The following is a 15,002-nucleotide window of genomic DNA, read 5'->3' as shown; positions in this document are numbered from 1 at the left end:
ATTGCAGTGATGATCGGAGTGCGCTTCCATGGTGTTTGATGGTGGTCAGGAGCGAAGTGTGGCAGGCAGGATACCCTGTGTAAGTTCGATGTCCTTGACGGGCATGGTGAGAAGATGCAAGGCTTGGACGACGGCAATGAGAGATAGTGGCTGATCTGCCATCTACACCATGTGACAGGTTTTGGAGATGTTTGTTAATTTGCTGTGCGTGTGGAATGCAGTTGAGAAGCGATCTGGTCGTTTGGCGTGTCCGGCATGATTGGACGATAGGAGTGAGAATTGGCCGAGCGTTCGGCAGACGAGGTCAGATGGACCGGACAGGGCTGAGAAATGGACAATCGAAGATTGCAGTGTGCTTGACTCGTGTGGAAGAAGTACCTTTTTTATTGATGATCTGCCTCGGCGGGTGAGCAGGACATGGAACGGCCTGCAAGCAAGAAAGGCGGTGAAGTCGCAAGATACAGGTCAGCGGTAGTGTCGTCTATTGCGGCGCCAGATGCGCGCGTCGATGACTTTACATGATGCGTGTCAAGGACCTGACATTCACTAGTGCGACTGTGGCGCTCCAAGAGATGATGGTGAGAGACTCGGGAGCGACGAAGGCAGCTGACCAAGCGCCACCAGGCCTCGGCAGGGAAGGATGTACAGAGTACTTACATCTTAAGGGAATGGATTGATTGTATGAGACGGCAGGGTTGCCGCGCGAGGCGAGAGTCGGATTCAACAATTGTAAGAGTGTCGCCAGCAAGTGTGCAATAATCATCAATGAGAACGTTCCAGCAGGCTATTGGCGATTCGGGCTGCTGTCGAGTCGAGTACTTGGATATAGAGATCCGAAATACAGCCATTCTCGTCTCATTATGGTATGCCTAGCTCAACCAAAAATGGACTATCGTGTTTCAGCATCGCAACAATAGACATGGATCTGGAGATGAAGGTGCATCTTCCTTGCCGACGACCAAGTTGCTGGAGAAGATGGAGATCCGACGAGAGGTGCCATCTGCGCCTCTCTGCTGGGATCGAGCATGTTAGACTGGACGGCATCGCGATTAATAGAGTAGTGTAGCAGGACACTAGGGGCCATTGATTCTACTAGCGCATCAAAGGATGGATAGCTCGCATGGTATGGCATGTCATGAAAGCAGTCGTCGTCGATAAAGTGGTGATGGTGATGGTAATGGAGTTGAAGTTGGCGATGAAGCTTGAAGATGGAGATGAGAGATGCCTGTCCCGGTCTCGTCTCAGACGGAGATTACTGACAGCTAAGGTCGGCAAACGGAGGAAGGAGGCGATGCAGCGATGGACAGGAGCCGGGAAGAATGATGTGATAGTATGCAGGTTCATGCAGCACAGCGAGTCGGTTGTACAGCCGAGCCTGGAGTGAAGGGGGAGTTTGATGCAGGCTGTATGCATCTAGCGGTCAGGTGCATGCGTAGTGGGAATTAGAGGCATTCGACATGGTGGTGTCCCTGAAAAGGAATGCGGATCAGCCGTGTCCGTAGGATGGAGGAGTGGAGAGGCGAGTACCTGGTACAATATTTGTCTGGAGACGACAACGCGATATGGCAAGATGATAAAGACGTGAATAGGCTGTTGTTGTCGTTCAATTGTTCGTTGCCGTTGTAAAGCTGCTGCCAGGAGGCGGCGCGGGTGCATCTGAAGCTTCGAAAAGTGTAAAACAACTACCTGAGGGGGAGTTGGACGGGATCGCGGGCTGGTCTGGGCGCGGTATCTGTCAATTGTCAAGACGCCGCAAAGCCGCACAGACACAGCTACAGAGGACATGGTAATACAGGATGCAGGTACATGATACATGATACAGGATACAGGATACATGATACAGACACAGGCTATACATCATACAGCTTGTTATTATTACTGCCAGTGTCGAGGTCGTCGAGGCAGGTCAAGGTTCAGGGTCAAGAGTGGAGGTCAAATGATCCATCTGCGGCTTCAGAGGTGCAGATATACTGTATCGATGCTATGAGAGCATGCACTCCAATCGACGCACGGTAATTTACAACTCCACAAGGCTGTACACCAACTAACTGATACTCTCCATAACGCACTCCACAGTCCATAGTCTAGCAGCAGCAGCATTACGGCGTCGACGGTAGGTAGTAGTAGTAGTAGTAGGCAGGGCAGGTAATTACATAGCCAGGCTGGCAGTTCAGGTACTCCCGCTGCCGTTCGTCTCCGGCTTCTGGGCGTCCCCCCTCCTCATCCTTCACTCACCACACTATACTACATAAACTACAACACTACTAATACATAGTAATTACTCCTTGCACATCTTCGGAGTTTCTGATGACCGTCCCCCCTTCGGATATTCCTGACGGTCTGGTCTTGAGTCCTGCGATCTGACAGCTGAGAGTCGACATGACAATTCGCATGTCGTCTATCTGGAAACGATCTTCAGCCCAGTCATCTAGCGCTCCTTTGGCCGGATGATGTGCACGATCATGATGCGAGGAGTATCGACGGCCAAGTCTGATCGGTGGCAGGCATGTCCCTTGTGCGAATGCGAAATGGTGGAGGGTAGTAATGATGGTTTACGGAGGCATGCAGCACACACACACGGACGTGGCAGTGCTAACAGCAGTAATGAGAGGATCAAGGACGGCGACAGGGACAGGGACATATGCTATAACTATTTACTGCCATTACTACTGCAACACTGGACTGCTATCACGACACTGACTGGACATTGGGACATGGACATGGACATGGACAGGTCCCAGGGTGACACTGACACACTGACAGGCACAGGCCGCCCAGCCCGCATAGGTACAGGCAGACTAAAGCCAGGTACCAAACAGCCCACGTTATCCCGGCCCACTCCACTCACTCAACCACTCAACACATAAACACACACAATACACTCCACCCCACCACCATCTCCAAGTAGTTACAGTAGCAGTATGTAGCTAATCACTAGTCTGCTATCCACATGCCCACTCGACCCCTCTCCAAGCTCTCCATTCTCCACTCTTCTCTCCCGTAGTCTCCAGATAGAGCTGCGCGAAACACGACCGGCCTGCCTATCGTGTCTCCATTTCTTCCCTCCAGGGCTCTTTGCCTCTGCTTTCTTGCATTCACTCGCAATACATCGCTTTAGCCTCCGCTCTGAACCCAGTATGGCGTCGGACTTGCTACCACTTTGTCTAGCCCTGTCCTGCACGATACCACTCTTCCCCCTCCATCTAATCATCTCTCATCGCTCGAGCCCGCTCACCGACTCTTGCGCCCCTGTTCCTCTCTAATCGTCCATTTGAGAGAGACCATATCCTTTTATCCTGTCTATATTCTGTTGTTCCCCGCCTTCCAACTCCTCTGTCTCTCTTTTGATTTGTACCACCTCAATTCGCCCTGATAATATCTTACATTCTGTTCATCGCCGTCCAGTCGTTCTGTGCAGCCTCAACAGACATAATTACATACTACTACCTAGCATTCACGGCTTTCTGCCCTCCCTTCGTTCCGCCCCACTGGTCGTCGGTTCCGGGGATCCTCTACCACCGATTCTCCCAGAACCACATATTCCTTTTCCGGTTCTTTGGATATTCTCCGTTGCATGAACCCAATCCTGCCTCTCGCCCATTGGACCGTCTCGTCAACTTCGATATTTCAGTCGGACATTATTCACCATCTGCTCGCATTCTTTCCAAATACCAGACTACCCCGCTAGATAGCTGGTCACTAACCATACCATCGCGAATGGCATAAAGCTCTCTTCATCGCCCGGATCCTTTTTCACATAGCATCGACTGCCAGGTTGCATCAATATGGCTGAACTATCCTCCCAATCCCCCAGCAAGCGGAACCTCTGGATCGTTCTTGGATCCTGTCTGGGTATCATTGTCGTCGCAATCAGCGTCACCGTCCTGTGCATCTACCGCAAACGTTCCCGACGAGTTTCCATTTTCAGTCATAGATCCATCACACCCCTCGACGACGAGGAGATTGAATCATGGCGAAGGCCGAGTCAGTACACCCGACGCTCCTCACGATACATGGGCATGCCCAAGAAACCACTCCCAGTCGCCATCATCACTACACAATGCACCTACGAAAAGGACGAACCACTCATCGACCGTCCATCCACAGCGCAGATGCCGCAAAGCCCAAACTTCTCCAGACCAATGTCTGCCCACAACAACAAATCCACATATCCACCCAGCAGACGAAGGGGCTCGAGCATCTACTCGCAGGACAGACCGCCCACCCCATACCGGCCGTCCAAGCACGAGAGCAGCAGCGACATTGCAACTCCCCCTTCCCCAAACACCACCTCGGTTCAGTCACACCGACAGTACCCGTCCGTATCTGAGGTGTCAGACTTCGATTTTGACCTGGAGAAATCAGCCGCGCAGTCAGACTTCGAAATCCGTGCTGGACAATGGACGCAAGGTCGGCGGCACTTGTGATTTTTTTTCTCCTTCCGTTCCGCATCCTGCATACCGAGGCCGCATACTTTGCATATATACTGAGGATGGGGAATCCATCATGTTGGCACCTTGTCGCGCATATTCAAAAGATACCCACTTTTTTTGCCTTGTTCACAAACATACACACTTTATCTCCTATCAACCTGTCGCACAAATACACACACATGCATACATACATATATCAAACCCCGCCAGGTCAGACATGATATGTCCTTTCCTTTCATCCACATCAGCTAAACCTCTCACCGCGCACTCTCTATATTCTTTTTCATGTATATATTCCGTCTTGGAAAGTGTCGTAGCTCCTGCACTAGCTAGCTACCAGATAGTAGCAATAACATCACTACTACTAGTACCACATATCTTGCTTTCGCGTCTCTTTTGTCATGGTATTGAATCATGCGTGCCTGTCTTGCGCCACACTGATACACGTTGTCGTGACTGTCATGTATAGTTGCCGTGGCGCGTACCTGTCCAAGCTGTCAAGGTGTCAAGCTACCAACCCATCACCTGCATTGCATGCATGTACCTGCCCTGCATATACTATATGTACTGTAGCACGTTGCGCCAAATACACGCGTCTCACTACCACCCATCTATATCACCACTCCTTCCTCACCTCTCCCCTTCCTATCTCAATTCACAGCAAACAACCGGCGTACAACGTACATACCACCTCTCGTCCCCTCTCCATTACATCGACCCCCAAACTCTCACCCAAAATCTCACTCACCATTCAACATCACTCATCACTCACCATCAATTATAAATCATACACCATCAAGCATCCGATCCCAATTATCCGATCTCAGATCTCAGATCCCCGATCCCCGCCCCCAAACACTACACCAAACCAATTCACCTCTCACCTTCGGCCTTCCCTACAATTCATCGCCAGCTAATCCCAATGCAGCCATTGCGGCAATGCATTAAGTTTGGCGCCGACCGACCCGGCGGCGGGCCTTTTTTGTTTAAATGGTTCGAACGGTTAAGTTAGGGTAGGTTAGGTTGAGTTTTGTCCGCGGACCTTTAGTGTTTGGGCAGAGTACTACCTAGTAGATACGGGCTTAGGTAAGGTAGCTAGGTGGTGGTGGTGGTATCTGGAGAGGGATAGGAAAGGCATGGTGGGGTCGTTGGCTTAGATAATACGTAGCTATATCATAAGTACACCTGTACCTTTGCCTTAAAAGGGCTAGCTGAGTAGCCAGCTAGCCGAGGCTGTCCAGACTAGGCTAGACTGGGCTGAGCTGGACTCAAAGCTTAAAATGGCCGTGGACGTTTACCTCGGGTCTGGATTGGGGCGATCTGGTGGTGGTGCGAGATCTGGGATACTACTATTGTGTGCCGGGTAGTACTACGGGTGATACTATACTACGGGTAATAATGACGGATACACTTAGACCCGCGGCTCGCGATCTACGGCTACAGTCTACGGATAGATTTATGGCTGCGATCTGTGGCTAGAATATATGGCTAGATGTATGACTATGGCAGGGCTGGATCGATGACAACGACAGGGACTGGAACGGGACCGGATCGATGACAGGGCTGCGACCAGATCTGTCTATGAACCGACGACCAGATTTGCGAGCTGGCTGGGGCTGGATAGGGCGAGACAGGGCTGGGGCTGGGGCTGGGCTGGGCTGGGTCAGAGAGGAGGATTGGGGTTGTATGCTGCTGCATGTATACATCTGAAGAGAAGGAAGGATTATGCAAAGGTGACAATGGCATCGCGTCGATTGGACGTTGGATAGGGCGTTGGAACGAACGGGATTAGTCTTGTACTAATCGGGTTGAATGGGATTGAATTATATGGAGCGTATAGTCAATAGTAAGTGGTAAATACTAGCTGTAACAAGTATAGATAGCTATGTGTTTCACCTTTCTATCCTAGCTCAAGCACCATATTAATATTATCTGAATATCTACCATTTCCCACATTTACCATCTTTATCCCTTGGCATAATGTGTATAATTCAAGTTATATAGACTAAGAAGCGGGAATGTATATACTAAGCATCTCATATAGCAGGTTAAGTATTAATTGTATTTCCTACCAATCGCTCAACTCAACTAGGTAACCAGACAGACACAGATAACACAACCAACTAACAACCTAAATGAACAAATCCTCATGCTACATCATGACTTCTACTTGCACTTGCACTTTTTTCCCTCCTCCTTCTCTCCTTCCGATATGTGTACTAACTAGACTAGACACCTCTAACATCTAATCCCATCATCACCACCACCAAACCACCACCAACCTCCTCAAGCCCCAAGCCCCAAGCCCCACTCACCCAAACACTCCAAATACGTACCACGGCTCTGTCCACACGCCTCGCCCCATCCGCGCGGCACGCACTGACATCGGCATCGGGAACCACTCGCAATCGATAAGGCCAGCAGTCCCAGTCCCAGTCCCAGTCCCAGTCCCAGACCCAGAACCACTCCCACTACCAGCAACTGCAAAAGGGATGGAGATCGAGGTCCATACGTCAAACTCTAACTATGTCTCTCTTAAGTATCTCCCATCTCCCTACCAACTAGCCTTGGCGAGCCTGCTCAGCTAGGTTAGTTAGCTAGGCTAGGTTCGTCTAAGTCGGCCGACGATGGACAAAAGCTGATAAACGAATAACAGAAGGCCTAAAGAAGGAAGGATTCCTGAACGTGTATAGGATAGGCGTGACGGAGATAATCGTTGGATTTTGATATTTTCTGGATAATCTGTCATTACTTTACGCACGAACGAACGGTGAGGCTGTCTATGATTGATCTGTCACCTGTCACCTGTCACCTGTCATCTGTCATTGTTTACGCACGAACGCATGGGCTGTGCCATACTATGCTGTGATATGCTGTGCTGTGCTGTTCTATACTGCTCCGTACCTAGATATACAGCGTCATGCTAAACAGCCGGTCCTGCACACACCGACATGCGCCGACATGCCCGACGCCGACGTACCGGGTTATAAACCATAAAACATCCGGATATTTTTATATATATTTGAATTTTTTATTTACTACGTAGAGAATTAATATATCGCCGAGCGTGGGGGGGGGGGGAAAGGGGGAGATATGGAATTATTCAGACTTATCAACGAAGTACAGGACTATTTGTAGTAGATCGCGTGTTTATAGTTTGTAGTGCTAGAAGGGTGTATGGCCGTGGAAGAGTGGGACTAGTAAGAAGTATGTGATCTTGGGGAGTATGCTATGAGATGATACGGTACTGGTATTTGTTATTACTTGAAGGGGTTGGAGGGTTGTGTTTACTGGATGTTCTTGGCTATTTTCGTGCGTGTGCGTGTGTATACGTACATGCGTTATGTAATTACGTGTGTATATATAGTAGTACATACATACGTCAACACGGACGTATGACTGTATACAACTATATATGTATACTATCACGGACGTACGTGTACTTTACCTATTACCATATATACCTAGCCACACACACTCTAGCCCATCCCGCCGCACCGCGCACATCACCCTCCCACCAACCAATCAACTTACTCAGCCTAGCAGCCTCATATAGTTTCCAAGGTATAGTATACCTAGTATCCCTAGATCATAATCATACGACCGCGACCTAAAAAGGCCTAGTCCAATATTTCCTTTTTCACGCATTCTATTACTACGTTTTTACGAGATTTTGCTCAAGCGCGCGCTCGGACATGATATATGGGTATACATACCGCCAGGCATATTTGCGTGCGGGTAAGGTGTCGATCTCGATCTCAATCTTGATCTGATGAGAGAGGAGGGAGATGGCCGGAGCGTAGATGGGTGGGGCGATTCAGTGGGGCTGTTAATGAGATGAGGTGAAGCGAGATGGATGGGATGCTGGGTTTTTTTTGTCGGGGCGGATTTCCGGATTTAGATGGGCCGAGGTGGTAAGTAGTGAGGATGAATTGGGAGGGACGATTATTGTTTTGATGGATTGTGGATTTGTCGATAGTTGCGGTAGTTAGTGTACGGGTACATTGCATATACAATAGTGATGGGCCCATTATATAGCCGGACTATGAATAGATATCGCCGGGCTGTGACATCATGTCATCACGGCCTCACAACAGCCCCAGTTTGACCTTGCGCTTGCCCGTGCTCTCCTCTACCTCATCCTGGATGCGCACTCTCACCGGCTGGAACAGCTCGACCCTGACCGTCCTGCTGCCCGTCGTCTGCAGCACATACTCCTCCGCGTCAAACACCCCTTCCGGCTCCGGCGTGCCAAGATCCCGCAGCCGGATCAAGCCCTCGATACCGAACCGCGGCACAAACACCACGAATCCGTTCGAGAACACACGCATCACGAAACCGTCTTCGTCGACGACACGGCCCTTGAGCGCCTGCCCGACATAGTACTCCACGGACGCGCGGCCCGCGTGCTGGGCATTGCGGTGACGCACATTGATGTTGCGACACACGGCTTCGAGCTTGCCGCGCGAGTGCAGGCTGGCGTCGAGCGGCTCGTAGTCGATTGCGGCGGCAAGTTGGCGATGGGCCTCCAGATCTGCATATCTTCGGATTGGAGACGTGAAGTGGGTATAGATCTCGGATGCCAGGCCGTAGTGTCTGAATTCGGGATACGCCTGCGTGCCGGAGCAGAAGTACTCTGCTGACATCATGCAGCGCGTCGCTAGGATGCGCACGAGGGTGTTGAAGAATGGCTGCTGCGGGTCGACGCATGTGTCGAGGGAGTCGGCGAGTGCTTTGCTGCTGTCCACGCGAAGCTCTAGACCTTTCTTGACCTTAAGCTGGTTTGCGAGCTCCGCAAAGTTGTTCTTTGGAGGTGCGCCGTGGCGACGCAGGAGTGCCGTCTGCGGGAATGCAGCGTAGATCTTGCCAGCAACACTCGTGTTGGCGAGCAACATGAACTCCTCGACGAGGGAGTTGGTGTCGACGAGTTGTTTCGTCTTGACGTCGACCGGATCACTAGTCTCAGACTCGGTCTGCACGCGGACTTCCGGGCTGGCGAGATTAAGGGCGCCGGCAGCCATGCGTTTGGCCTTGAGCTTTTTGGAGAGCACGAGAAGGGTGCGCATGCCTTGAGTGAGTTCGTCATTCTGGGATGCGTCGTCGATGCGGAGTTGCGCTTGCTCGTAGGCAAAGGCTTCGCGGGAACGGATGACGGATTTGGTAAAGTCGGCCTTGACAATGTCGGCTTCAGGGGTGATTTCCCAGAGCACGGAGAATGCGTAGCGTTCTACGTAGGGTTTGAGCGAGCATAGATCGGTGCCTAGCAGCATGGGTAACATATCAATACGCTTGTCAACCAGATAGACAGTAGTGCCACGCATGCTAGCCTCTTTGTCCATGGCATTGTTAGGCTTGACAAAATGAGAGACGTCGGCGATATGGACGCCAACCTCAAAGTTACCGTTAGGTAGTTTACGTGCATGCAGAGCGTCATCAATGTCAACGCAACCTGGTGGGTCGATACTGCACACAATGAGATCGCGCAGGTCTCGTCGGCCTTGCCAGCCTGGATCGTCTGTGCTGGCTGGGACTCTCCAGTCGTGCCCTTCAGCTGGGAGGCAGTCCAGTACAGTCTTTGGAAATGGTCGGTATTGGACATCATACTCAAGCAGCAACGCTTCCGTCTCTGCGCCTTTGGTTTCGAGTTCGCCCAATGAGCGGACAAAATGACCAACAGGATACCGGGAATCTCGATCCCAGGAGTCTATCGTGACCAGAACACGCTTACCCAGTAGCTCTCCAGCCTGACGAGTGCGCATACGGATCTTCGGAATACGTTTATCCATAGGAATGAGAAACACGCTTTGTTGCTGCCTGCTCTGTTTTGACCCTGCTTTTACAGAATCCTTGTCGACGTGTCCAACGTATTGTCGCCAATTGCGTTTGATGACACCAACCACACGGGCAGTAGGCTGTGGCCTGCCTTCAGCGCTTGTTCCGTGCACCTTCTTTACTTCATCTTGGAGTGCTCGACGCTCTCGTTCTGAGATCACGCCTTCCGAGCTCTCCTCGTCTGCGTTGTCGTTCTTGTTGACAGTCTCTTCCTCAACAATGGTTGTTGAAGGCGCTTTCCACTGGTCCTTTGGCAGTATCTCGACACAGACAACATCACCACTGACAGCCCGGTTGCTATTCTCTCGACCAAGGATCAGCAAAGACTTTTCGAACGCTGGTACATGTATTGAGCCCTCTAGGTAGTTGTATTGAGAGACGTTGAAAATGCCTTGGTGAAGTGTGCCAGCCTTCACCCCTGTATTCATCTTCGACATGGTATAGTATTCAGGGTAGAATAACTCTCTCGGTCCTGTTTTGATCTCGCGCTGTTCTTGAGAAGAGCTCAGCATGTCAAGCAGCTGGTCAGCATTGTCCAGTCCTGACAGGTATTTAGATAATGTAGAACCCGTCACTTTCTCGGCCTTCGCCTTCTCTAGGTTAGCTCTATCATCGCTGAGCATGATGACTGAGGGACATCTTTGCGAGCCACGTGATTTGACGGCTTGCTCAAGATGCTGCTGATACCATGATACGGCTTTGCGCACTGCACGATCATTACGGTCGTTGATGGTCTCGGCACGATCTCGCGTGACATAAGTTTCTAATCTGAAATCGTTGAAGAAGACATAAAATCGTTTATCCTCGTTGTTGGCTAAGGCTACAAGCCGATGATAGATGGGGAGGGACCTATTTTTGACCTCTTCAAGCACTGTTTGCAGAATGACTACATCGTAAAATGCAGAGTCCACCTCGAACAGGTCCATGCCGTTTAAAAAGGCGTTCGTATCCGGAATGATGTAGTGGCCATTGGGAAAGGCCTTTGTTCCAGCCGGCGTGGCGGAAAGGACAAACCTGGAGGCCTTGTCATGATAGTCCGCTGGGGCATTCTCTAGGCATCGATGGCAGAGTTTCGAGGAGCATGGTATGTCTTGTCTCAAGTAGACCTCTCGGACTATCTTTTGGACTTTGCCGCTCTTTGTCGACCTAACATAAACTTTGCTGGACAAGTTTGCCGAAGTTGGGTCTGAGGCAAGCGAGCGCTTCAAACTTGTCATATTTGTACTTGGTATCCTCAGATAGAGGACCTCGACTTGTATGAATGTAGCTCTATCCGGAGTGCTAGTCGCATGCGGTAATTATGTAGTTGTGGTGTGAAGTTTTCGGAGTCGTTTGATTATGTCAGAGAGCCTGCGCAGTTCTTATACCGGTGTGATTGATATAGCGCACCAACGATCACAACCTCAAAGCAGGCTGGAGCTTACCGCAGCATTTACGTCGGTGCTTGGAGCCAACGTCAGTGACCAAGCCATTTCCAACATTCCTGGTCACGAAACCCGCTCAACATCTTCACAACATGTCTCTCGATCCACCGATGTACATTGTTTCTCTGCAGAACAACATTCGAGCGAGACCCATATCCTGGGAAGGAGCTGTACGGGCAGGAACTATTAGCGATGCCGACCTTAAGAAGATCAAGTCAATTGACAAGGTCCGCAAAGAGCAGCGCAAGCAAACGATAGAAGGAGATGTCGACGGCTTTGTACAGCTCCTCCTGGGCGGCAACGGCTCTGACAGCATATTCCAGAAGACGGCATCCAAGAGAGGTGACATCGTCCAGTACATGCTAGTACTGACCGGGGATCTTTTAGATGGTACAAAGTCCCTTGCCATCCGATATCATGTATATAAAGCTAATATGTTATACAGATATTCCGTCTTTGACATCAGGTCTAGCAAAGCACGCTGCCCCCTTTGATCCATTCCTCCCGCTGCTGAAGACGAACAACAATAAAGAAGATGCGATCCCGCTACTCACATCAACGGTACTGTCTGCGCTGATATCACATGCGCAGTCGTTCTCGAGAAAGGATCAGACTAAGGTCGCGAAAGCCCTGCCTCAGTTGTACAGCTACTTGTCGATCCTTGCCAAGAGCTCCGATTCCATGCAACAAGACATTGCCGTTCAACAATATTCATTAGTCCTCAAGACGGAGAAGTCAAGAGAGCTGTTCTGGGAACAGAGGAAGGAAACCTTGGATCCCTTGATAGACATCCTACGGGCTGCTGCAGGCTCAGGCAGAGACGGGGACTCAACAATGCGAAGCGGAGCCGGAGGCAGCATTCGAAGCGTTGATACAACCATCGGGGGCGGCGTTGGCTTACAACTACTTTATCATGTTTTACTCGTAATATGGCAACTGAGCTTCGAGGGTGAGCTGGTTGGGGATGGATTGAACGAGTAAGTTCTGCGACTCCGTCAACTGCGATTGCAATACTAACCCACACACCAGGGAGCACGACATTATCATCCTCTACGTCCAACTCCTGCGTCTCTCCCCCAAAGAAAAGACCACCCGTCTCCTCCTCAGCACGCTGCACAACCTCCTCACCAGTAACCCGTCCACACTCCTCCCCGCTGCCACATTCGCCAAGCTGCCCTCCTTCCTCAGCACTCTCCAATCGCGCCACCTCACCGACGAAGACGCCCAGGAAGACCTCAAAGCCCTCACCAGCACCCTTGAAGAATACACCAAGACGCAAACCACCTTCGACAGCTACGCCGCCGAAGTCCAATCCGGACACCTCCGCTGGTCACCACCTCACCGCAGCCCAGCCTTCTGGCGCGAAAACGCCCGCCGCATCCTCGAGGACGACAAGGGTGCCCTACCCAAGAAACTCGCCGAGATCCTGGGCAAGACGTGGGACACAGACAAGCAAGTGCTCGCGATCGGATGCAATGATATCGCAAGTCTGGTCAAGGAGGTGCCCGAGAAGCGCGCGCAGTTGGAAAAACTCGGGTTGAAGACGCGGGTTATGGAGCTGATGCAGGACCGCGACGAGGCCGTGCGATGGGAGAGTCTGCGTGCAGTCGGCGAGTGGCTGAGGTATACCTTTGAGTAGGAGCCCTGTAGACCCGGGACGTCGTTGTGTTTTTGTGGTCCTGCATGGTTTTGTACGCGATAGATTTAGCAGCCCAATCATCCATCCATTATACTTCATTTCATGCACCGTCCCACACCCACGCCCACACATCTTCCTTTTCCCCTTTCGTCGCTTTCCCTCATCTATGATCGTCAAAATAACCCCACTCCAATCCCAGAACAAAACCAACCCCCTCTCCCTACTAGAAACAAAACTATAACCATGTTCTCAATGACATCCTCCCCGCATTGAAACGCATCTCATGTCTCGTTCCAGTGTGTAGTGTGTCATACATACAATATATATTCATCATAATCCGCCGCATCGTATGAACACACACACACACACACACACACACACCAATAACGTCGTCGTCTCTTGCTCTCAACCTAATCAACTACTACAGACTACAAGCAAGATACAAATATAACAAGATACAAATATAATAAGATACAAATATAACAAGATACAAATATAACAAGATACAAATATAACAACACACAAAATACAAAATACAAAAATATCAAAAAGAAAACCAGCTCTGTGGCAGGACGGCGGTGCGGCATGGCATGGTATGGTATGTAACTGATTGATTGAATGAGTGACGGACATTGGCATTGACATTAACTTGGCATTGGCACAACGTACGGACGGGTTGATTAATATGGAGATGGATAGATGGATGGATGGATGGATAGAGAACAGGTATTGCGTTTTGATGTGTCCTGTACTATCTCTTTGGTGGTGGTGGTGGATTAATGTATAATGGCGTATCGTATATAGGTGAGGACACAGGAGGCATTGAAGGGTCAGATGGTCACAACGAAGTTAGTACGGAGCCGCTCGCCGCTTCACAGGGTCCGATACAACAGTTGACAAGTCCATGTGTGCACATAACACCAAAAACACCAAAAACACCAAAAAATAGAAGACGAGGAGCACAAATCAGGAAAATCGAAAAATGCGGTCTGATATTCAGGAGATAAAAAAGATGGAATAGATATTAATGATTATCAGGAGGCGCCGCGCCGCGTGCGACTGTGTATATCCCAGCGAACGGGGGAATCTTGCGACGTCGTCGTCATCATCAAAACCCCGATGTTCATGCTCGCCCTCCTTCCTTCATGTCGGCGTCGTTCGATCCCGTCCTGCAAGACATACGACTCCGCTCGTCATACTCCCGTGGCCTGATGATAGCGAAAATGAGAATGATGATGATAATGACGATGATGCTGCACAGCCCCAACCCTAAAATGCACGTGACGATTCACCGACGACTATTGCTAATCCGCTTAGCAAGATGACGTGTTCAATCTCCGTAATGAACCGCGATAACGAGAGGGGATATGCTGAGAAATTGTATGATTAAGAGACTTGAAAAAAACCCCATGTGACGAGAGATGATGCGCGAAAAATGTGCCTTGGCAACCAGCAAGTAAATGAGAACTGATGGGATTGCAGGTAATGGAAAACGTTGACGACTGCAGGAGAGAGATGTTTCCGGGAGCGATGACACAGCCCATTCGATCGTAGAACAAGCCTATTCAACTTTGCTGCAATGTAGGTTCGGTATCGTTTCGAGCTGTATGTCCATCCATAAGTCGTAGATCGTCTGAGTCGTTGTGCATGAGCGTCCCAACGGGTCACCAAGGG

At 50.3% G+C, this 15,002-nt stretch overlaps 4 protein-coding genes across 4 annotated transcripts; 3 read left to right on the top strand and 1 right to left on the bottom strand.

Moving 5' to 3' along the window:
• The first annotated feature begins 3,498 nt into the window (after positions 1–3,498).
• On the top strand, positions 3,499–4,631 carry EJ05DRAFT_187876 (uncharacterized protein). The gene has a single exon (XM_033739658.1). The coding sequence runs from the start codon at positions 3,786–3,788 to the stop codon at positions 4,425–4,427; it is 642 nt and encodes a 213-aa protein (XP_033604328.1). The 5' UTR covers positions 3,499–3,785; the 3' UTR covers positions 4,428–4,631.
• Positions 4,632–4,804: 173 nt separating this feature from the next.
• EJ05DRAFT_472832 (uncharacterized protein) lies at positions 4,805–5,539 on the top strand. Its single transcript, XM_033743260.1, has one exon. The coding sequence runs from the start codon at positions 4,835–4,837 to the stop codon at positions 5,348–5,350; it is 516 nt and encodes a 171-aa protein (XP_033604327.1). The 5' UTR covers positions 4,805–4,834; the 3' UTR covers positions 5,351–5,539.
• A 2,538-nt stretch (positions 5,540–8,077) lies between these two features.
• On the bottom strand, positions 8,078–11,559 carry EJ05DRAFT_530380 (ribonuclease R). The gene has a single exon (XM_033748968.1). It carries the CDS (start codon positions 11,480–11,482, stop codon positions 8,522–8,524), a length of 2,961 nt encoding a protein of 986 aa, XP_033604326.1. The 5' UTR covers positions 11,483–11,559; the 3' UTR covers positions 8,078–8,521.
• Positions 11,560–11,747: 188 nt separating this feature from the next.
• On the top strand, positions 11,748–13,594 carry EJ05DRAFT_535197 (ATPase, V1 complex, subunit H). Its single transcript, XM_033749233.1, has 3 exons — positions 11,748–12,079; positions 12,135–12,666; positions 12,719–13,594. Exons 1-3 carry the CDS (start codon positions 11,782–11,784, stop codon positions 13,326–13,328), a joined length of 1,440 nt encoding a protein of 479 aa, XP_033604325.1. The 5' UTR covers positions 11,748–11,781; the 3' UTR covers positions 13,329–13,594.
• Positions 13,595–15,002: the final 1,408 nt, after the last annotated feature.

The sequence above is a fragment of the Pseudovirgaria hyperparasitica genome, assembly GCF_010093815.1.
Source record: "Pseudovirgaria hyperparasitica strain CBS 121739 unplaced genomic scaffold EJ05scaffold_2, whole genome shotgun sequence".
Classification (NCBI taxonomy): domain Eukaryota; kingdom Fungi; phylum Ascomycota; class Dothideomycetes; order Acrospermales; family Acrospermaceae; genus Pseudovirgaria; species Pseudovirgaria hyperparasitica.
This window is presented reverse-complemented; position numbering and strand designations above follow the sequence as displayed.